The following is a 22,212-nucleotide window of genomic DNA, read 5'->3' on the forward strand; positions in this document are numbered from 1 at the left end:
ATAGTAAGTAAAAGTAGAAAATTGCTGTTGTTTTTTTGTACACAGAAACTAAAGAAAAAACTTGCCCTTAATCAACAGTTTTATGTAGAATTAACACTAGGTCTGTTGCGTACTTCACTGTTAGATCATTACCTCATTGAAAAGCTAATTTAGTTTTAATTTAATCTATTTTTCAAATTTTGTATATAAAATGAAATCTTGAAGGAGTGTAAAGCTCCCAAACTACTCCCCTTTGCCTGCAGATAACAGATCAAGCCTTATTATATACATCAAATTACAGAAATAATGAGGTACCATGTATGCACTAGAGTAAACCAAGATTAAAATGAAGCATTTCAATATAAACTTCCACAAAAAGTTTCACCCGAAAAATAAAAAATAAAAACGGAATCCACCCTATCTTAATTTAAGGGATGCAAACTCTTGATCATACTGATAGCTGTATTCAAATCTTAATCTCCTTCAAGCAACGTGAAATCAATAACTAGTTCTACATTAATATTTTAATAACCCTTCTTTAAATAGATCCCAATTTGGACAGGGGAGCAGTCATCTGGGCTACTGTTGCAATAATTCCATCTTCTGGGAGTTGCAGACAGAAAGATCGTCTACTGTAATATACAAATAATCCACCTCATTTCCCTCCGGACAATGAAAATGTTCTCTGCACAGTCCCAGCTGTAGATAAGAAGGCACGGGGGCTGCTAACCATTGTTTACCAAGTGACAGTTCACCCAGCAGCTGATGGGCTCTGTTTGCCCTGGTCTACATTATCTCACCACCTAAGATTATTATAGATTATTATATTTCGCAGGCTGAATAAAGAATGGGTGTGGAAAGTGGAATGTCAGGAAAGAATAGGACCACTGTCCACTTTAACCCTTCCAAAAGAAAGTCAGAGGAGAGGAAGAGCTCGACACTTTAGCTGTTCAGAACTGTTTATTCTTGCCTCAGCGTCCCCGCTCCAGGCCACACTGAGCACCTGGAATTCACAGGGCCAAATTTACCATTTCAGAGTTTGAAACTTAAAAGACTATGCAGGTGAGAAACAGGGTGGTAAGGCTGGATCAGTGGTGATACACTGCAACCTATAAAACTCCAAATGACCCTACCAATAATCTCCCTTAGGAAATCACTCCTCTCAAATGATCGGATGTTGGCTGCCCTAGTAGCTAGATAGGGCGGCAGAGGTAGCAGTTCCCTCGAAAGTGCTGGGGAATCAAGTGGCCTCTCCTGACAGGAGGACTTTTGTTTGAAACAAAAATAATTCTTATGAAATCACTGAGGGGGCGCCTGGGTGGCTCAGTCGTTAAGCGTCTGCCTTCGGCTCAGGTCATGATTCCAGGTCCTGGGATCGAGCCCCGCATCGGGCTCCCTGCTCCGCGGGAAGCCTGCTTCTCCCTCTCCCACTCTCCCTGCTTGTGTTCCCTCTCTCTGTGTGTCTCTCTCTGTCAAATAAATAAATAAAATCTTTAAAAAAAAAAAAAGAAATCACTGAGAAAGCAGAGCAAAAAAAAAAAAAAAAAAGCAGCCCTTCCCCCACACCAACCCATGCCCATCCTGCAGGACACTGGGGCTTTGGAGAACACTATCTGGACACAAGCGGAGGGGACATTGTGAGCACGTCACCAGGAATCCGAAAGGCATTTTCAAAATAGGCCAATAAACTGAAAGTGATTAAATCCTCCTGAAAAGCCAGTGGAAACAGAGGACACAATATGTTCATGATGAGCACTAAGGCTGGTCTGATTGTCTCAGAGCACTCGAGCAAAACCCAGTGGTGGCAGGCAGGCAGGGAACACACCCATAGCATTTTGTCGATGCACTCGTCACTGAGAAACGTGCCTGGGTTCAGTTTGAAAAAGAAGCAAAGGCCTCTGGACAACTGAACTCAACCTCTCACCTGAATGTCTGAAGACTTCCAGATATATTTAAGTTCATCAGGGGTAATGGGACAAGACTACTTTTCTGACTGTGTTTTCACACATAAAGCCAGCCGCCTGGATTGAATAATTGTGCTACCTTGGTGCCCTCTGATGAAGGTAGAATTAGAAAGAGAAAGCAGAGTCAGGGATGCCCCAGACAGCCCCATGCAGCACAACCGACATCTGTTAGAAAATACAGCAGACCGGCTAAAAACCAAGAGAATTCCACTTGAATTTCTCGATCAGTAAGACATCCCCCTATGGCTTTGCAGGCCTTATGTAGCTGCTTGATTACCCTTTGGTCATTCCAGCTCAGGAAGGGTGACAGTCTTGCACGGTAATGGTGACAGAACTGACTTGGGAAAGAAGGGGACGCTTAACATGCTCACAATCCTCCAGAATATACCAAAGTAAAATTTCTGGGTCAAGGCTCTTCTTGTTAGGTAACATTTGAATAGAGGAATGCTCTGTCTAATCATGAGAGCCCTGTGCAACATTCCCTAGGAAAGCAGTTGGTGAAGGATGAACTTTTACCGGCCATGAGAAAAAAGTACCAGTGAGCAACGAGAGCATTAAAAAGATAAGTTTTGATTTATAATGTGCACGCTCTACACACCCTGTGCCAAGGCATGCCGCCCGCCTCTGCCCGTTGAGATCACTCGTGATCACAGCCCCATTTTGCACCAGTGGGCATGCTCACTGACCTTAATCTACCAGGATTGCTGTGTTTTCTCCCGAAATGAACAATTGTAACTTAAGCTCCTGAATAACCAAACACACAACTTACACATATATCTGTGTGCAGACTTTTGGTTTCCTAGCTTCCTTCTGAGCTCCTCTACCTACTTCTCTCTCCTGCTGTCAGAGGACAGGGTGGGAGATGCACTCAGGCAGAGAGAATGGTTGGCCATGACACTTTCTCCACAGGAACCAGCAACCCTACATTTCCCCCAAATTAAGCATTGTCAGTGGGATTTATTTGACCATCTGTACATAGGCTAGTGGAGAGGTGTTCATTACGGCCCTTTCACCTAAAATGAAAAGAGGCTCCCTAGGAAAGCTAAACATTGAGAACATTTCAAGCTAAATAAACAACACTAAAGCAAGCGGCATACACTGAGAAAGGCAGCCTGCTGCGGTGAAAAAAGCAAAAGGTCTGGAGCTGGGAAAAGAGAAGCTGCACCTCCTACTTGCTGTATGGCCTTGGGCGAGTCATGTAAGGTTTCTGGGCTTTCAGCATCCTTGTCTGTGAAACTGGGGTTATGATAAAAATGACCACAATTATACCCTATGTTGTTGTGAAGACTCACTGAAATACCAAATACACGAGATCAGACTCCAGGGCCAGACAGGTAGTTTGTTCACTGAGAATGGACCAACGTGAAAGGATAAGGCAAATAAACAGTTACTTAGGAATGAACTCTGAAATGACTGTTGAGCTGCCTACCTTAAGATCAAAGACGCAATGGGAAACTTCTTTTACAGAACGCTCAATTTCCTGTTGTTTAGCAGGTTGTGATTTGGATAAACGTCATTGAATCAGAAACACTGTGGGTCAGGGATCATGCTAAGAGCTGGCGCTATAACCCAACGAGATCATCTTTCTGGCCCTTAGGGAGTTTACATTTGTTGAAGATCTACAAAAGTGTTGATTTCAAGATGGAGTCACATACAACATCACTGGTCTTTCTCTTCAGCACCTTTGAAAATCACTCTGTTGTCTATTACATAAGAGTGGGTGACACAAGCAAATGTACTGCTTGAAACATCTTACTCCAAACTCCCAATCTGTTCTCACCTCTCCTTCTCTGCCTCACTGCTACCTCTTTGCAGGCAAAACAACTACTGGGCTCAGTTGGGGAGAGCAGCTCCTGATAAGAGGTTTAGGTTTAGAATACTCAGCCATAAACCTATTCTGATGTCAATTTGAACTGCACACTTTACCACCTTAAATAAGCCCAGGCCCTTGGTCCCCCTGGCCAAAAACGGGGCCTCATTTGGGTAGGTTCAGCATTTGCTGAAAAGAAAGTACAAATGACATAACCTAGATAAAGGAAGGCCACCCGCTGGTTTGGAAGGAGATATATATTAGAATCTTAACAGAAACATGAAAAGATTCATACCACTGTAGTAATTTACTAACTTGAAAACTATAATAAACCAGCTGCCCCCCAACTCACTTCCCCCTTATTTTCTCTCAAGTCACTTGAATTCTCTTGCCCCCCCCCCCCCAAAACACACACACACTAAGTCCTCTGTTCTGCGGGGCCAACCTGCCCTCCTCCTGGGAGAAAAGACGGAAGTCAGATTGAGGGACCCAAAGCTAAGAAGACCAAGAGGAGGCCTTTACTAGCAGGACCTCACAAGAAATACTTGGAGATAGGGCGGTAGAGGTTGCAATTCCCTCGAAAGTGCTGGGGAATCAAGTGGCCTCTCCTGACAAGGAAAACCGGCTTGTGGACACCTACAAAGGACAGGCCCGCCAAGCCCACCAAACCCCCTGCCTCAAACCGGGCCACACTCATGGGACCCCTGAGCTTAAGGTTTATCACTGAAAACACGGAGGCCCCCCAGAGAGAAAGAGGGGGCCTCACTTTGTATAAATGCAGGAAAAGCATCTGGCACATCCACAGCCTGGCCCACAGCAGGCTCCACAACCTACACACACCTGCACTGGGCAGGGCCCAGAGCTCCTTGGCTAAGGGTAGCCAGATCCCACAGGTGAGAGTGGGCACATTTTGGCCGGGGAGACGGTCAGCTGCGTATCCAAAACGTGATTCTGGCCACCTCTCCCCCAGCACAGCTACAGAGGCAAAGGCGTCAGCACGAAGAAGCAAGACTTCAAGAAACAAGTAAAGCTAAGTGGGGTGAGAACGCGCCCAGACCCTCGGGTCTTGCTGCTCCTTCCAGAAGTTTTAGCTTAAGCTCCCAAAGCCCAGTGTGTGCGGGGGCGGGAAAGCGAAGGCCAGAAGAGAGAACGTGCTTGTCAGGACCGGAAAGGCTGGGCTCGTGGGTCCCCGCCCGCACCCAGACCATTTGGGGTCGCCTCCGGGACACCTGCTGCGGAGCCGGTTGCTCACCTTGAGATAGTCGTTCTCCGAGCGCAGCTCCTCGATCTCCCGCAGCAGCTCCTCCTCCGCCGCCGCCGCCGGTACCAGTCGGGTCTGCTCGCCCGGACCGGGCTCCTTGGGGATCCCGGGGACTGTTCGCTCGAGCGGCGCGCGCCCCCCGGCATCTTCTGCCACACCCGTTCCCGGGGACCCCGCGGGGACCCCGCCCGGGCTGCTCCGACCCCCGAGGCAGGCGCCGGCGGCGGGAGGCGCGGCGAGGAGCGCCGGGGGCTCGGGACTGCTGGGCGGCGCCCCGCGAGGTGCGGGGCTCGTCGTGGGGGCTCCTCGCAGCGGTTCCCGGTCGCTGGAGCCCGTGCCAGACTCGGCGTCGCTGCTGGCGGCGGGTAGCAGGCGTTGCTCGTCGGACAGGGGTTCGGAGGGGCAGTCGGAGAGGTCCGAGCTGCTGTCGGTGTGGCTGATGCGCGACCCGGGAGCAGGGGAGCCGGCCGAGGAGGTCACGGCGAGGATCACGGCGGGGATCGGGGCGGCGGGGACCGGGAGCCCGGTGGCATGAGCGGGGGGCGCCCCGGAGCCGCGTTTGGATTTGCGGCCCTTGGCAGCGGCGGACAGCGGCTCGGTCCCGGGCGGCGGCGGCCTCCCCGCCCGAGGCAGCAGCTCCGCGGGCACCGTGCGCGCCGCCCTCCTGAGGCCCGGAGCGGCCTTGACGCCGCCCGCTGCCCTGGCTCCGGCGCCCAGCGGCGGCTTGTCCTTCGCGCCAGGGGCGCCGCCGCTGCGCCGAGAGAGGCGGCCGGGCGCGGCTAGGGTTCCCGGCGAGGGCTGTGCTTTGCCCGCGAGGTTGGGCGAGCGCGGGGCGCCGGGCGCCGGGGTTCGGCCCGAGGAGGGGGCGGCCGGAGCCGGGCCGGACGCCGGGGGTCGACCGTGCAGGTCCTTGAGGAAGGGTCTGGCGGGCGAGGGCGCGCGGTGCAGCCGCCTACGCTCGGCCAGCGGGTGGAGGTGGTGGTGGCGATGGTGCTGGCCGGGCGGCAGCGGCTTCGCGTCCGGGGCGCCACCGCCCGCGAGGCCGTTCAGCGTCTCCATGGCCGGGTCCGGCGCCGCGAGCAGCAGCTCGGGCGGCAGATGCTCCGGGCGGCGGCGGCGGCGGCGTGCAGCCTCCCCGCGCGCCCTCTCATCACTGTCCCCCAGCCCCGCCCGGTCTGTGCCCCGCGCTCCCGCGCCGCCGCCGTGCCCCGCGTACCCCTGGCCCCCAGGATCCCCGCGGGGCTGGCAGCAGCCGTCCTCCCGCTCTCCCCTCGCTGAGGTCACTGCCGCTCGAGTTCACCCGGCACAGCAGCGCGGCGGCTCCCTGCCGCTCGCATCTCCTAGATACGGCGCTCCGGGCTCGCGGGCCCGCCGCCGCGGCCTCGCACACCCGCACTCGCCCGCTGGCGGCGCGCTCCCCGCTCCCGCGTCCGGCTCCCCGCCCACGGCAAACCAGCTCCCCGCAGCGCCCGCCGGCTCCGGCGGAGAGGAACTGCACGCGCTCTCCCCCGCCTCCCGGCGCCCTGCGCCCAGCACCGCGTGCGCATGTCCCGCCTCCCGCCAGCCGGCGCCGGGGTGGGGGCGGGACCTGCGCTCCGGGGGCTCGCGCGCGGGCCGCCAGCCGCGGCCCCCACCTTGCTTCGCCCAGGGACCGTCCTTGCTTTTTGTGGTTCTAAGGACAGTGCCTAGAGCTGGGGAGGGAAGGAAGTAGCAGTGGTAAAGTGGGGTGGGAGAGAGGCGGGCGCTGACTGCTTGCGGGAGACTGGAGGTCCGGGAGACGTGAGCGGACCCCTCTGTGGTGCGTGCAGTGGGGTGCCAGCTCTCCCGCTGTTGTCAGCCAACGCTCCCCACAGGCCCCACCATTCAACCCCTGCCTCCTAGGGCCCCTTAGTTCCCTCTCCGCTGTCTTCTCACGGCTGTGCCCGTAGTCCCCACACTTCTTTAAGGACTAGCTGGTACCCGATGGCAGCTATCACGTCAAAACCGGCCCGGTGCTCCACAGTTGGCACCCCCAGTGGCCTCCGGAGCTCAGAGACCGAGGAGCTGCTGTGGAAATAGAAGCCGCTCGCCAAGCTTGGGGTCAGAAAGGGAACTCATATTTATAGTTCCGACTGGGAGCTAGGCACTGTAGACATTCCATAGGCATTGTTTTATTCAATCCTCATAATAAGCCCGAATTGGAATTACTGTCTTTTTTAAGGATGAGGACACAGGCGCAGGGAGGTGAAGTCGGTGCTTTAGCCAGGCCATGGCCTGGTGGGGATTCACACCAAGTCTGTAGAATTTTCAGCCCTACGTGCTGTCCCCTCAGAGAACCATGGCTGTGAGTAACCGTTCTGCCACTTGAGAGTCTAACGTGGGCCACTGACCTTTTCAAGCCTCAGTTCTCCTGCCTGTATAATTAGAAAATACTGCTAGGTGAGTGTTGGGAGGATTAAATGGACGGATGTGAGGAACACTGTGCAAACTGTAAAGTACTTTTCAAATATCCTTGAGTGCAGGTTTTGTCCCAGACGTTGGATGTTGGGTAATACTCAAAGGACTAAGGCCCAGCCTGTTCTCTAGACTTGGCTTTGCCAGGAGGCAAAGGGACAGGCAATAATTACGAGTTGCTAGGGTGGGCATTTGCCCCCACCTGGGAAGATTGGCGTTTTCCTGAGATGTAGTTGGGTGCCCAGGATTTACAGAGCAGGGGTTGTAGGTGAGAGATGGGGGCGTGTGCGACCAAATATCCTGTGGCTATTATCCTAAGGGATGGGGGAGCCTTTGGAGGATGGTGAGCATGGCTGATCTTATTTGCCTAGGAGGATCCCAGTGGCTGCAGCAGTGAGGAGAGGAAGACCCATGAGGGGAAGCAGTCAGTGGTAGCAACAAGCACAGACCAGGCGTTTATGGCAGTAGGGGTGGAGAAAAGCGGACAGACTTGGAAAGATACAAGGAAGAAGAGGCTCCAAGGTCTATGATCTTAACCACAAATTACCCTACTGAGCCACCTCCTTCAAAAAATACAGGATAAAGTGATTTTTAAAAAATCACTGTAAATCAGGAGAATCATACTCCCAAAAGACATCCTGTCTGCTTCTCCTTAGATGCCGGCAGTGATACTGGGCCATCTTCTGTGGCTGAGCTCTGAGGGCACTGGGACCCTGTCCTCTCTGCTGCTGTTCATGTTTTCTGTGAGTCATTTATCTGCAATTCCTCTGAATGTGTGACAGCACACTCAGAATATAATCTGTACTGAATCTCCTTTGACGCAATATCTAGTAAGACCACAGCCGTATTTCATGGAGTATTTGAAGAAAAAGGACACTGGTAAGTAACAACACTGCAGAAAGGAAGGGGTGGGGGTTAGTGCCCAGCCACGGTCGGGGGTGGAGAGGGGGGTGCCGAGCAGCCAGCTCTCCCCTAGAGGGCGCTCCAACTCTCAGTTGGAGTCAGTTAATCAGAAAGTGGCAGCCCGGTCAGTCCTGGAGCACAACCCACTGTAACTCAGGGGCCAGGACCTTCACATAGAACTTCCTCCATTACCCAGAAGTCTCCAGTACCCTACATTTCTGAAGAATTATGTCCAGGACTTCTAGCACAAGCTGGCCAGCGGCTCATACTATATATAATCATGCACAAGGCCACCTGAAAATGTTCCGGTAAATTAGCCTTCCAAAAGTACTAGCCAGATGACCATACTATTTGTAGCCAGCTTCCCGTTCCCTCGGGTAACAAGTCAAGCAAAAATCATACTCTGGCAATTGTTTCTGCTGGTCCTTGGCAAGGAGGCGTTCGATAATCCTTTCTTTTTCTAATATTCAGTGAGTCACAGGTATAAAAATATATCTGCTTGCATGATAGATGTTTTTAAAATCACATGTGATTTTTTTTTTAAATTTTGTTGCCCCATTAAGTTAGTCTAAAGGTGTTGGGAGTTACTCTTTAAAGGAGGCTTAAGGTGCTATCTTCTGGAAAACAACAACAAAATCCCATGTGGGTGTGCCTCTTTGGATCTGTCTGCTCTCAGACCCAGTCCTTGCCTGACTGCTCTGCACAGAGGGGGGAGCAACTGATGAGGGTTGGTTTTCCAGGTTCCTAGGTTTGCTGATTGGGTTTGGCTGGTAGAGATTGGAGTCTTAACAGCAAGGGAGAAACCAGGTTTATTTATTACCTTCTCTGTCTGCCTCAAGTGACTTCTTCAGAGTGGCCCAGTTTCCTTTGTGGACTGGCTTATTGGGGTTCCAGCTTTCACTGGACGACCTGAAGCCTCTGGTAACTTCCCCTCCTCCTGTTGCCTCTTGGTCAAGGGTCCTAGTGGCTTCTTGTGGTTGCAGATCTCTGGGTTACTTCACTGTCCCCTGTTTGGCTCTCAATACCTCCCCCACTCTATAACCAATTCACTGCATTGTAAACCCTGTGTTATAAACACTTGCACTACATACCAAGTTTCCGATTTTCTCATTCTTTTGCAGAGGCCTAAGTACAGGCCTAGGGAACTGCATGCAGCAGCATTGGTATAATAGGTAATTTGGTATGGCTGTATCCAGTGTGGTATAGTGACAAGAGCTGAGGCTTCCACACCACGTAATCTGGGTCCAAATCCTGCCTAAGGCACTAGTTAGCATGCTCTGTGCCCTTGGGTAAGGTATAATTATCACTATCATCATCACCATCATCTATTTAATACCAGTGGAATAATCAATACTCTTTGAAATGTGAGCACACCCAACTTGGAGCAAAAGTTAGAAAACTTAGTCTATGTCTATACGTTATATAAAGAGAAACGGATTTTTTTTACCTTGTTTGACACATAGTAGAAAAAAATATGACATGGGACTACGCTTCCCTTACTGCGCCGTACGCACAGACAGAATTATATACAGAATTTCTGCACTCTCAAAACTTGTCCAAACCTATGGACATTCTTTTCTAGTTTTTTTCCACTTATTTTAACTCAAAAGTGCATTTATAATATGAAATTATTCCTCGCTTAAATCATCAGAAGTAATCCTCTTTGAAAAGAGTAGGAAGAGAAGATTTTTAACAGAGTGGGTGCTGTGTGTATGTTTCAGGAAAATTGGGGTTAAAAAAGGAAACCTGAAGTCAGGGGACCCTGAAGTTGAAGCAGATGCATCCAACCCTGGAGGTATGTGGGGTGCCTTCCAGCTTCTCTTGCAGGGTTACTGCCCAAATTTCATGTGGGACCTGAAGCAGGCCAGTCCTACAAGGACCCACTGACCCCTTCTCATGGCCAGATTGGCGGCTGTGCGTAGTGGAGATAATGATGATGACTTGAGGGGCTCTTACAACAGGAGCACATTCATTGCACCTGTGAGCTACTAAAAATGCAGATTCTGTGGGGCCATATGCCCCAGAGATCTCATTCCAAAGGTGTGGGGTGGAACCCTGGAATCTGTATTTTTAATAAATACATTCGATGCAGGTAACTGTCTGACCACACCCTGAGAAACCCTGTGTTGGTATTTCTAACACAGGTCCAGGTGTCATATGCTCTTCCTTCACATTTCCTCCCGTTTCTTTTTGAAACTCCTTCTGATGCTGTGTGTGAAATTCTGGATGATTGACCTGTAGAGACCGAGATAGAGATGTACTCTAAGTCGGAACTGGAGACAACATCCCACCAAAGGGTTCTCCTGGGGCCAGTCTTGCAGGGAAAGGGGAGAATCTTCCTCTCATCTGAGAGCTAAAGGAAGATATAACTGAGGGTAGAAAGGAGGCCCTTTTGCTCTTGACCTGTGGTTCTCAATGAGGGTGGAAGCACCTCTAGGGGCATTTTGGAAGTTTGCTGGCGTATTTTTTGTTGTCATGACAGTTGGGTTGTTGGGGCACTTGTGGAATTTAAGAGGGGGTCAGGGATGCTAGGTGTCGCAATATGCTCAGAGAAGAGCTGCTCCACATGCTGTCCAACTTCCAAATGCCCTTCTGAAACATTCACATAGGTTAAAAACCAAACCAAACAAAGCACTGTCATTATCTGAGTCTAGAATGTAACTGTCTTAGTCCGTTTGGGGAGCGATAGCTGAATACCATGGTTTGGGTGGCTTATAAACAACAGAAATTTATTTCTCACAATTCTGGAGGCTGGAAGTCTGAGTTCGGGGTACCCGTGTGGTCAAGTTCAGGTGAGAGCTCTCTCTCTGACTGCAGACTACCATCTTCTTATGTCCTCACATGGGGGCATGTGTCTGGTGTTCTCACATGGCAGATCCCTCTGGGGTCTCCTTTATAATGGCACTAATTCCGCTCATGAAACCTCCACCATACTGAGCTAATCATCACTTCCCAAATGCCCCACCTCCTGAGACCATCGCATTGGGTGTTAGGATGTCACATGAATTTGGGGGTGAGAGGGACACAAACATTGGTCTATAGCAGTATTTTACACATAAACACTATGCTTTCACGTATAAAGCAGAATTTTTAGGGTTGTTCTCGTATATACTAGATTTTTTTTTTTTTTTTTTTTGAGAGAGAGAGAGAGAGAGAGAGAAAGCAGGGGTGGGGAGGCGGGCAGGAGAAGGAGAGAAAATCTCAAGCAGACTCCACTCCCAGCATGGAGCCCAATGCAGGGCTTGATCCCAGGACCCTGACAGGATCATGACATGAGCCAAAATCAAAAGTTGGATGTTTAACTGACTGAGCCACCCAGTGCCCCATACTGGATTTTTTTTAAAGGAATGCAGCTGCAATAGAAATCAAGACTGACTTAATTTTATTTGGAGATTTACAATGACTTCTTCATCTTTAGTCATTTTGTCATCGATGGCAACGCCACTCAACGTGTTTGAGTTATTGCTATAACAGACCCCTATCTGTCTGCATTTTAGCAATTGCCTCTATGTATAGAATCTGACTACTTCTTTATATGTATTTTCTAGTATATTTGTACCTAAGCTTTATATGTGGAAATGCATATTACTTTGTTATAAATTGCTTTCTTATTATTTCTCTTTTATATTATCATTAGAGCATTATATTGAGTTTTAAAGATATGTGTGATATATACATAATGAGTGATACACACATAATGATTCTCATTTCAGGTCGAAATGGCGGTTGTAAGAAAAGGGGGGTGCTTTGCGCTGACATGGTTGAGATCCACTGCTCCTATAGGGAAACAGCTAAGATATGTTGGAGAATGCCCCCTAGTGGTGAGTGTTGTGATGGCATCCCTTCCCCAGCACAGAGAAAATGAGTCTGGATGTGTTGGTGATTCTAAGAGACTTCCTTTCATTAAACGGAGCAGTATTCCCTTATAAAAGCTTTTGACATGTTCGATAAATTCACAGTTAGAAATTTGGGCTCCCTGCTTCTGACAACATAACTGCTAAAATTTTTTAAATTATTTTTTAAAAATTATTTTGGGATCCTAAGCTTGATGCACATGGAAAATACATCGTTAAATAGAGAAAACTAATAAAAATTCTCTACCTTTCCTGGTCGGCAGCATGTATACTCCGAAAAATTCAGGGAAATTAATGTGTTATGTTGCCACCCCCTTAATTTAGAACATTACAGATTTCACTATGCAGCTTCTGAAATGTATAGCATGTGTATGTTTGCTTTTATTGTAACTGTTATTTATATCTCTACCTACACAGTTACTACCTTTCAAAACAGAAATGAGGATGTGAAATAGAAGATGCCAGTAGCCACTTCATCTCTCTGATCTGCTTTCCCAACTACAGAGCTCTTCTTTCCCTATAAAATAAGAGCAGGTTTACAAGGAAAGCAAAAATAGAACAATGGATTTATAGAAGCTTCCATAGCACATAGTGCTTATTAAATAAGTTTCCTGATTAATTCAGGAAATATGACACTACAAAAGAGCGTGCATATAAATACATTTTGATTACTATTTCTATGTAAAATTACTGTCAAGCAAATTTCACCGGTGAGGCGATAGAACAATGTGGGTTCTGTGTCACATGATCTGTGATCATGATGATTTGTTCAGTTACCTTGGACAAAATAGCTCAGTCTTCCTGGACCTTAGAGGCCTCATCTATAAAATTAGGGAGTTGAACCTAATAAGCTTTAATGTATGTCCCAGCTTCACAAATCTGGGGGTTGAGGTGAATTTGCACGTGCTATTTTAATTATCAATGTGGGATTATCTGTAGCAAATTGTAGGCCACCTCTCTTCATTCTCAGACAAAATGTACCAGGCGATATAAACCAATTTTAATAGACCAGTATAATTAAGAAGGTTAATATGATGGAATAAATATGACAAATGTTAGTTATGCATATTCCTGATTAACCTATTGGGGCAGATTATTGAGAGTTAATCATGTTTTTTTTTAAGGTTTCCTTTATTTTATTTTAGAGAGAGAGAGAGAGAGAGAACACGCGCACGCAAGTGGTGGGGAGGGGCAGAGGGAAAGGGAGAGAGAGAATCCCAAGCAGACTCCCCGCTGAGTGTGGAGCCTGACTCGGGGCCCCATCTCATAACCCTGACTGAGATAATGACCTGCGACGAAACCAAGATTCGGACGTTCAACCAACTGGGCCACCCAGGAGCCCTGAATGTTAATCATATTTTTCAAGTGGCCCTCAGTATTATTACTTAGAATAAGTCCATTTCACATTTGTCTCTTTCAATACTCCCCACAGGATCTGAGAATTTGAAAGCAGAAAGAGGCCTTGGAGAGCATTGCCATCCTGTTCTTTTGTCAGCCCCTAGTTAGGCACCCCCAGGACAGGGACCCACTGGTTGTTATTCTGAAGCAGTCCTCCTGTCCATGATTAGGGTGTTCATAATCAGACTATAGAATATTTGAGAATGAAGGGGCACTATTAATAATGACATGAGACAGGGCGCCTGGGTGGCTCAGTTGGTTAAGCGACTGCCTTCGGCTCAGGTCATGATCCTGGAGTCCCTGAATCGAGTCCCACATCGGGCTCCCTGCTCAGCGGGGAGTCTGCTTCTCCCTCTGACCCTCCCCCCTCTCATGCTCTCTCTCTATCTCATTCTCTCTCTCAAATAAATAAATAAAATCTTAAAAAAAAAAAAAATGACATGAGACAATAGTCATGAGCTGGACCTGAACAGGCAGCTCAGGCTATATATAAGGTCACCCCATGACTCATGTACATTCCTCAAGGTAAGAATGTCTCCAAATTGGATCAGACTGATCCCTTTTTATGTCCACCGACACTGGGAAGACATGAAATCTTTTCGTTTTGTTTAACTCTTTTACATATAACTGGAAAGAAGACTGTTAAAGAGGGTGCCTGGGCGGCTAAGTCTGTTAAGCGTCTGCCTTCGGCTCAGGTCGTGATCCCGGGGTCCTGGGATCAGCATAAGGCAAGGAATCAAGCTGAAATAGAATAGAGCAACCATTCTCTATTTTACAAATATATGAATCTGTGAAACACAGTCTTCATGCTTTAATGGGTCTTGTTTGCCCTTGAAAAAGACCGTGTAAATATTAGAAAATCATTATATATTTAAAGACTGTAAGTCCCTGAGCCGCTAAACCTTCTTAGTAGCTGTCCAGATCAAAGCCTACTTTGGAGTTGGTGCTGAATAGACAGTCTTATAGCTCCACAAATTGCTTTTGTTCTACAGTGATGCGAGGATCTTATTTTTTGCACCAACACAATGCCATTTTTTCATCTAGGATACAGCATTCAGTGAGTTCATGAATTCCCCATTCCTCTCTGCCATGCAACTTAGTATGTTTACTTATTTCTGTTTTCTCTGTAGGGTGCTTCTCAAATATCATCAAGGAGTTTGGAAATTTATCAAGTAATGAAAAACGAAATAATCATGGAAGCATAAAAAGAGGAGATAAAGAAAATAAAAATTCATTGTCTATTCACTATTTCAAAGGAATGAAATACACTATTTGAAGGATTTAATTGTTTCTATCCCTAAAAAGATAAGCTAAATAGAATGGAACGGCTGTCTTTAAAAGTACCATCGCAGGGTGCCTGGGTGGCTCAGACGGTTAAGCATCTGCCTTTGGCTCAGGTCATGATCCCAAGGTCCTGGGATCCAGCCCCACATCGTGCTCCCTGCTCAGCGGGAAGCCTGCTTTTCCCTCTCCCTCTACTGTTCCCCCTGTTTGTGCTCTCTTGCTCTCTGTCAAATAAATAAATAAAATCTTTAAAAAGAAAGAAAGAAAGAAAGAAAGAACCATTGTAAGTTCTCCGGAAAAGTGTTGCCTAGGCTGAAGGCTGTGTTTCAAAAACTGCTACAGAGAAGATTGTTATCTGGGCCAGGGGTTCTCGTCAACTCTGTAGATGTATTCTTGGCTGTCTTCTGTAGAGTATAACCTTCTCAAGTACAGAGCCACAGGGTAATACAGAAATCCGCACACAATGGGTAGGTGGTGTATCTCTGCCTATTTTCTAACTACTATAACTCACCACTGGAGCAAGTGGGGGTCAAGAAGGAAGATAGCTAGGAACTTCCAGAGCTGGAGGACTACGAGAGCTGCTGCCATTACTGTGGCTGTCCTTCTGGTCTTTATTCTTTTTTTTTTCTTAAAGATTTTATTTATTTATTTGACAGAGAGAGAGACAGCGAGAGAAGGAACACAAGCAGGGGGAGTGGAGAGGGAGAAGCAGGCTTCCCGCGGAGCAGGGAGCCCGATGCAGGACTCGATCCCAGGACCCTGGGATCATGATATGAGCTGCAGGCAGGCACTTAACGACTGAGCCACCCAGGCGCCCCCTGGTCTTTATTCTTAGAGAAGACAAGAGTCGTATCTTTGTCATTGTCTGGCACCTTGAATATTCCACACATTGAGAACATTCCACACATATCAGGATTTTATGTAATCATAAAAGTTGCCTTTCTCTTCCTTTCCTTGCTCCCACTCTTGAAAGTCTCTACAAATGTATCATCAAGGTCAAGGGACTTGTTACTTAAGACTTAGAAGAATTATCCGTCTGTTCAAATCCCTCTTCAGGGATGATGCCCTTCTATCTATTCATGCAGCAAGATTCTAGAATCTTAGACAACATTCTATCAAGGAGAATATCCTGGATTTCATTTTTGCTTTATTTACGGAAAATTATGGAGGCTGAAGTGTTCCTTTATACTACTTCTACATATATTTCCAGGGCAAGAAGATGGACGAGAAGTATGGTTATCTTATAGCTTTTCAAAGAGAAACTCATTTTAATCTCAGTTAATGAAGTGTAGAGAAATCAAGATCAAAAGCACCAGCAATTAATACCTCCTAGATGCCTGGAACTTTTCAAAGTAAATTACAGAGCAGATTCCCACCCTTTAAAGAATTTGTAAATTCAGGAACTGCTGGGAGCAGGTGAGTGGTCCTGTGCATTTTGAGAGGCCCAGATCTATGACTGAGTAAGTATGGGCTCTGACAGCACTGAGAGGCTTTCCTTTCGAATCAGGAGCTGCAGTGACCAGGACTCGCCTGGTATAGTGTTCAAAGAAGCACGAATGACCTCTATCCTATTATTTTCTATTCTTGTCACTTCCTGTTGTTGGCACTTCCACTGAAAGTGATGACATATGGCATTAAAGGAAAAGAGAGGATCAGCAACCCCTAGTTCCTTCCCTGCTCCTCCTAAGCCGAAGGCTGCGAGTGTGGGAAAAAATGTGCAAATATCAAGCAGCAAAATCAAAACAGCTGAGTTAGTCTGGGGCCGAGTACATCATGCAAGGTGCAGTGAACAGCAGCGGCGAGCGCTTGCCCAATTACTTCTGTGAGAAAGCACAAGCCAGGGGCTTAGAGCTGGGGCTGTGGCCCCAGACCCCAACATTGCCAACTTGTATCCTCGGATAGGTTACCTACTCACTGTGCTTCTGTTTCCTTATAAATGGTGATAATAATGGTGTCTGACTCATAGCGTTGTTGTGAAGATTACATTTTTTTAAAGATTTATTTATTTATTTATTTTTGAGAGAGAGAGTGTGTGTGTGTACACCAGGGTTTGGGGCAGAGGGAGAGGGAGAGAAAGTCTCAAGCAGCCTCTCCCCTGAGCGCAGAGCCCCATGTGGGGCTCGATCTCATAATCCTGAGATCCCAACCTGAGTCAAAACCAAGAGTCAGACGCTTAGCCCACTGCACCACCAAGGAGACCCTGAGGATTACATTTTAATACACACAGATATTGAGAATCCTATTGCTAGGCATCCAGCAAGACCTGAATAAAGATCAGCTATTACTAGTGGAGATGAAGGTATGAAGCAATGTATCATTGATTCATGATACCAGCACCTCTGAGTCTGTGCCCACCAACCAACTTTCCGATGGTAATTTAGCTTCCTATATAAATCTGCTTCCAGGCAAAGAATGTGCTTGGTAGTCCATTTCTCACTGGAAAATTATGAATAGGTATTCCGATTTGCAAACTTAAAAAAAGAAGAAGAAAACATGCAGAGGGAAGTAATTAAGTCTGACAAGGCTTTATGGTGGAGGTAGCAAATGAGGCTTATCAAAGGGAATAATGGGTCCTGGATATGCTTGTTCTCTCAGTTTTACAGATGGAGAAACCAAGCCACAAGGAAAAGAAGTGATTCAGCAAACCCCACAACATCGTTTATTGGCAGAGCCAGGCTTTGCCCTCAGGAGTGCTCACCCACTGCCATACCCTGAGCTACCTCCCAGCATATGCTGCTGCCTTCCCCGCAGGTGGGGCGACCCCGAGGTGGCAGGCACCCCGCAGAGCTGCTGTGGACCTTGCCTAGGGGTGACAGGGAGCTGACTTTGCCAGATGCACAGAGGACAGATCAGCAAGAGAGGCAAGGGGAAGGAAAGAGCTAACGATCATCAGGCAGATGATAGCCATGGATGTCTTGCTTCTTCATGGGAAATTTAATGCCTGATGTCTGCTCTCTGGGTTCAGAAAGCCAGGAGCATTTCTAGAATTTCCTTTCATCAGTGAGATGATGGTGGAAGGAGAAGTTTATATTTAGCAGGAATCAGAGGCCCTTGGGAGCGCATGGAGTCCAATAGGAAAAATGAGTTCTGCTCAAACAAATTCTATATAAGTTAAAAATTTGAAAAGGTGGGGAAGCAGTTTTTTAACTAAAAATGTGGATAGGGCCATTGAGTGAGGAGTGGCAGGATCCCTGATCCCTGTATGGTGACCTAGGGAAAGGCTGACCTTGAGCCCCTGAAATAACTGGCTGTCTTTAGGTCCCTTCAGAAGTTTAAATGTGGTCCTGGGAGAGTGTCATTTGAGAGGAGCAAAGGAAGAAGCAATTAGATTCTTTGAGACTTGGGAAAACAGGGGCACGAGGGAAATGACTTGTGATATTCCAGTGTCCATTTGACAGCACTGCTGTGTTTGGACCTGTTTCCCTTTGTGCTACATGGTGCAATACACAATGGACAAGGGCCAGCCCACCAAGAATGCCCTTTGGTTGTACTTACCTGCTATCAGATGAATAAGAAGCATGACTTTGACCCATGCCTTCAAAAACTATAAGTGTCTCCATCTCAGACATTTATTTGAGCACAGAGATAATGTGGTCAGATCCAATGCTGATTTAACAAAATGCCTTAGGAAAGCCCTTGATGATAGTAATAGCACCACAGATCTGAAAATCACATGGGCGCCAGGGTGGCTCAGTCAGTTGAGCATCTGACTCTTGATTTCGGCTCAGGTCATGATCTTGGGGTCGTGGGGTCAGGTTCCTTGCTCAGAGGGAGTCTCTCTACCTCTCCCTCTACCCCTCCCCCCACACACTTTTTCTCTCTCTCTCAAATAAATAAATAAATCTTTAAAAAAAAAGAAAATCACGTCATCAGTGTGCATGATGTTACTGATGATTTTGCATATATGTGTGGAATTGACTTAGCTTCTTAGGCCACAGATTTGGATGTTTCTAGCTCCTTGTCTCCCATGCCAGTGTTTCTATATATATATTAATAACTAAGGAGAGAGTTGCCACAATCCCATCCCTCTGTTTGTCTGCTTTGGAGGACATTGAGGTTTCACTGGAGCTGTCTGAGGGTTGATCTAAGGAGGCAGGAGGACGGCCAGGAGTCTACTTGGAAGGCACTTTCAGAGGACAGAGGAGCGAGCTGATGCTTGAGGGAAGAGAAGATGCTTCTTCTCTTTCCTGATCCTTTAAGTTGGTTCTGGGCTCCAGAAGGTTCACTTTCCTGAACCTTTAAGTTGGTTCTGGGCTCCAGAAGGTTCATCTTTCTCCTCTCTCTGCTTGCCCAGTGACTTCTCAGCCAATCAATTCAGAGAGTATGTTCTCCTTGAGCATTTTCTATATGCAAGGCACAGTCATCACCCATCTCCTTCATGGTGCCCCCACCTCAGCCCCTGAGCTCTATCCTGCACACTGTCCAAGCTCTCTAGAGTCCTCTGGTTAATGACTGATTCCCATTTCCTGTCATTGCAAGCTTGGCTAGCTTCAGGGCACAGCATGGGAGCAGAATGCTTAACCTGGACTTATGGCATATGAATTGCAACATTTCCATATTTATCCTGCACAAACAACCAGGACCAGATTGTGTACACATTTCAGGATAAAGGCAGGAGAGATGCCCTGCCAATTGCTAAAAAATTTCTTGAATAAAGGAGAAATGAATTCATTCATTCATCTATCCATTACTTCTACTGTGCAAAAATATTAAGTATTCCTCTCCAAATATGTAAACATGAATGTTTCCTTTTTCAATTTTTAAAAGTAAGGACAGAGAGGGTGTCTGGGTGGCTCAGTCAGTTAAGCATCTGCCTTCAGCTCTGGTCATGATCCCGGGGTCCTGGGATTGAGTCCCGCATGGAGCTCCCTGCTAAGTGGGGAGCCTGCTTCTCCCTCTCCCCTTGCTCCTCCCCCCTGCTCATGCTATCTCTCTCTGTCAAATAAATACGTAAAATCTTAAAAAAAATAAAAATAAAAAAATAAAAGTAAGGACAGAGACTATAACTGCATCAATTGCTGCTAGATACACTACTAATCTCAAATGAAGGGGGAAATAGAAAAGAAAATTTTATACATTTTCTTCTCCTGATTCACAATGTTAATAAAATCTTTGTTCCTATTTAGACAGCTTGTGAATGGAATGAAATATAAAAATCTTGACAATAGTAAATTTGGTTGGGAACTAAACAGAAGACTAATTTATTTTATTTTATTTTTTTAAGTAGGCTCGATGCCCAATGCAGGGTTTGAACTCACCATCCTGAAATCAAGAGTTGCATGCTTCACTGACTGAGGCGGCCAGATGCCCCGAAGGCTAATTTAAATTATAGAAAATTTATAGGCTTTTTTTTTTTTTCCGGTTTAAGAAACCAGACTTTAATAATGTGTAATAATAATGGGAACTAGGTGGGGCACCTGGGTGGCTCATTCGGTTAAGCGTCTGCTCTCGGCTCAGGTCATGATCCCAGGGTCCTGGGATTGAGCTCCTCTCCCTCTGCTGCTCTCCCTGCTTGTGCTCTCTCTCTGGCTCTCTCTCTCTCTAATAAATAAATAAAAATCTTTTAAAAAAATAATGGGAACTAGGCAGCATATAGTCATTGTTGATTTAACACCCAATCTTGCTCTGTGCCTGGCAAGCAAAGAATGACCTGCCACTGTCTTGCTTTAAGACCAGACTGACCTCAAAATCTCAATAGACCACAGGGGATCTTTTTTTTTTTTATGTTATGTTAATCACCATATATTACGTCATTAGCTTTTGATGTAGTGTTCCATGATTCATTGTTTGCGTATAACACCCAGTGCTCCATGCAGAACATGCCCTCTTTAATACCCATCACCAGGCTAACCCATCCTCCCACCCCCCTCCTCTCTAGAACCCTCAGTTTGTTTTTCAGAGTCCATAGTCTCTCATGGTTTGTCTCCCCCTCTGATTCCCCCCCCTTCATTCTTCCCCTCCTGCTATCTTCTTCTTATTATTATTTTTTTAAAAAAACATATAATGTATTATTTGTTTCAGAGGTACAGGTCTGTGATTCAACAGTCTTACACAATTCACAGCGCTCACCATAGCACATACCCTCCCCAATGTCTATCACCCAGCCCCCACCCCTCACCACTCCAGCACCTTCAGTTTGTTTCCTGAGATTAAGAATTCCTCATATCAGTGAGGTCATATGATACATGTCTTTCTCTGATTGACTTATTTTGCTCAGCATAATACCCTCCAGTTCCAGCCATGTCATTGCAAATGGCAAGATTTCATTCCTTTTGATGGCTGCATAATATTCTATTGTATATATAACCACATCTTCTTTATCCATTCATCTGTCGATGGACATCTTGGCTCTTTCCACAGTTTGGCTATTGTGGACATTGCTGCTATAAACATCGGGGTGCACGTAGCCTTTCGGGTCCCTACTTTTGTATCTTTGGGGTAAATACCCAGTAGTGCAATTGCTGGATCATATGGTAGCTCTATTTTCAACTTTTTGAGGAACCTCCATACTGTTTTCCAGAGTGGCTGCACCAGCTTGCATTCCCACCAACAGTGTAGGACAGTTCCCCTTTCTCCGCATCCCTGCCAACATCTGTCATTTCCTGACTTGTTAATTTTAGCCATTCTGACTGGTGTGAGGTGGTATCTCACTGAGGTTTTGATTTGGATTTCCCTGATGCCGAGCGATGTTGAGCACTTTTTCATGTGTCTGTTGGCCATTTGGATGTCTTCTTTGGAAAAATGTCTGTTCATGTCTTCTGCCCATTTCTTGATTGGATCATTTGTTCTTTGGGTGTTGAGTTTGATAAGTTCTTCATAGATTTTGGAGACTAGCCCTTTATCTGATATGTCATTTGCAAATATCTTCTCCCATTCTGTTGGTTGTCTTTTGGTTTTGCTGACTGTTTCCTTTGCTGTGCAGAAGCTTTTTATCTTGATGAAGTCCCAATAGTTCATTTTTGCCCTTGCTTCCCTTGCCTTTGGCGATGTTTCTAGGAAGAAGTTGCTGCGGCTGAGGTCAAACAGGTTGCTGCCTGTGTTCTCCTTTAGGATTTTGATGGACTCCTGTCTCACATTGAGGTCTTTCAACCATTTTGAGTCTATTTTTGTGTGTGGTGTAAGGAAACGGTCCAGTTTCATTCTTCTGCGTGTGGCTGTCCAATTTTCTCAACACCATTTGTTGAAGAGACTGTCTTTTTTCCATTGGACATTCTTTCCTGCTTTGTTGAAGATGAGCTGACCATAGAGTTGAGGGTCCGTTTCTGGGCTCTCTATTCTGTTCCATTGATCTATGTGTCCGTTTTTGTGCCAGTACCATACTGTCTT

At 46.8% G+C, this 22,212-nt stretch overlaps 1 protein-coding gene and 1 long non-coding RNA gene across 10 annotated transcripts in view; one reads left to right on the forward strand and one right to left on the reverse strand.

Annotated features, from left to right (window-relative positions):
- Positions 1-6,513, reverse strand: part of MTCL1 (microtubule crosslinking factor 1) — a 122,541-nt gene extending 116,028 nt beyond the window's left edge. For 5 of the 7 annotated variants that reach the window (XM_032397861.1, XM_032397860.1, XM_032397862.1 and 2 more), the window contains exon 1: positions 5,006-6,513. In XM_032397861.1, the coding sequence (XP_032253752.1) occupies positions 5,006-6,073 (1,068 nt within the window). In that variant the 5' untranslated portion in view covers positions 6,074-6,513. The remainder of the gene's footprint in view (positions 1-5,005) is intronic. The other 2 variants (XM_032397865.1, XM_032397864.1) reach the window with 2 other exon arrangements.
- On the forward strand, positions 4,172-14,994 carry LOC116627896. 3 transcript variants are annotated; one of them, XR_004298553.1, is made up of 5 exons: positions 8,302-8,326; positions 9,190-9,271; positions 10,072-10,145; positions 12,064-12,171; positions 14,733-14,994. It is a non-coding gene; the product is annotated as an uncharacterized LOC116627896 (long non-coding RNA). The 3 variants fall into 3 exon arrangements; XR_004298554.1 differs by lacking the exons at positions 8,302-8,326; positions 9,190-9,271 and adding an exon at positions 4,172-4,792; XR_004298552.1 differs by lacking the exon at positions 8,302-8,326 and having other exon boundaries at positions 8,465-9,271.
- The last annotated feature ends 7,218 nt before the right edge of the window (positions 14,995-22,212 follow it).

The sequence above is a fragment of the Phoca vitulina genome, unplaced genomic scaffold (assembly GCF_004348235.1).
Source record: "Phoca vitulina isolate PV1807 unplaced genomic scaffold, GSC_HSeal_1.0 scaffold105, whole genome shotgun sequence".
In the NCBI taxonomy this organism is placed as follows: Eukaryota; Metazoa; Chordata; class Mammalia; order Carnivora; family Phocidae; genus Phoca; species Phoca vitulina.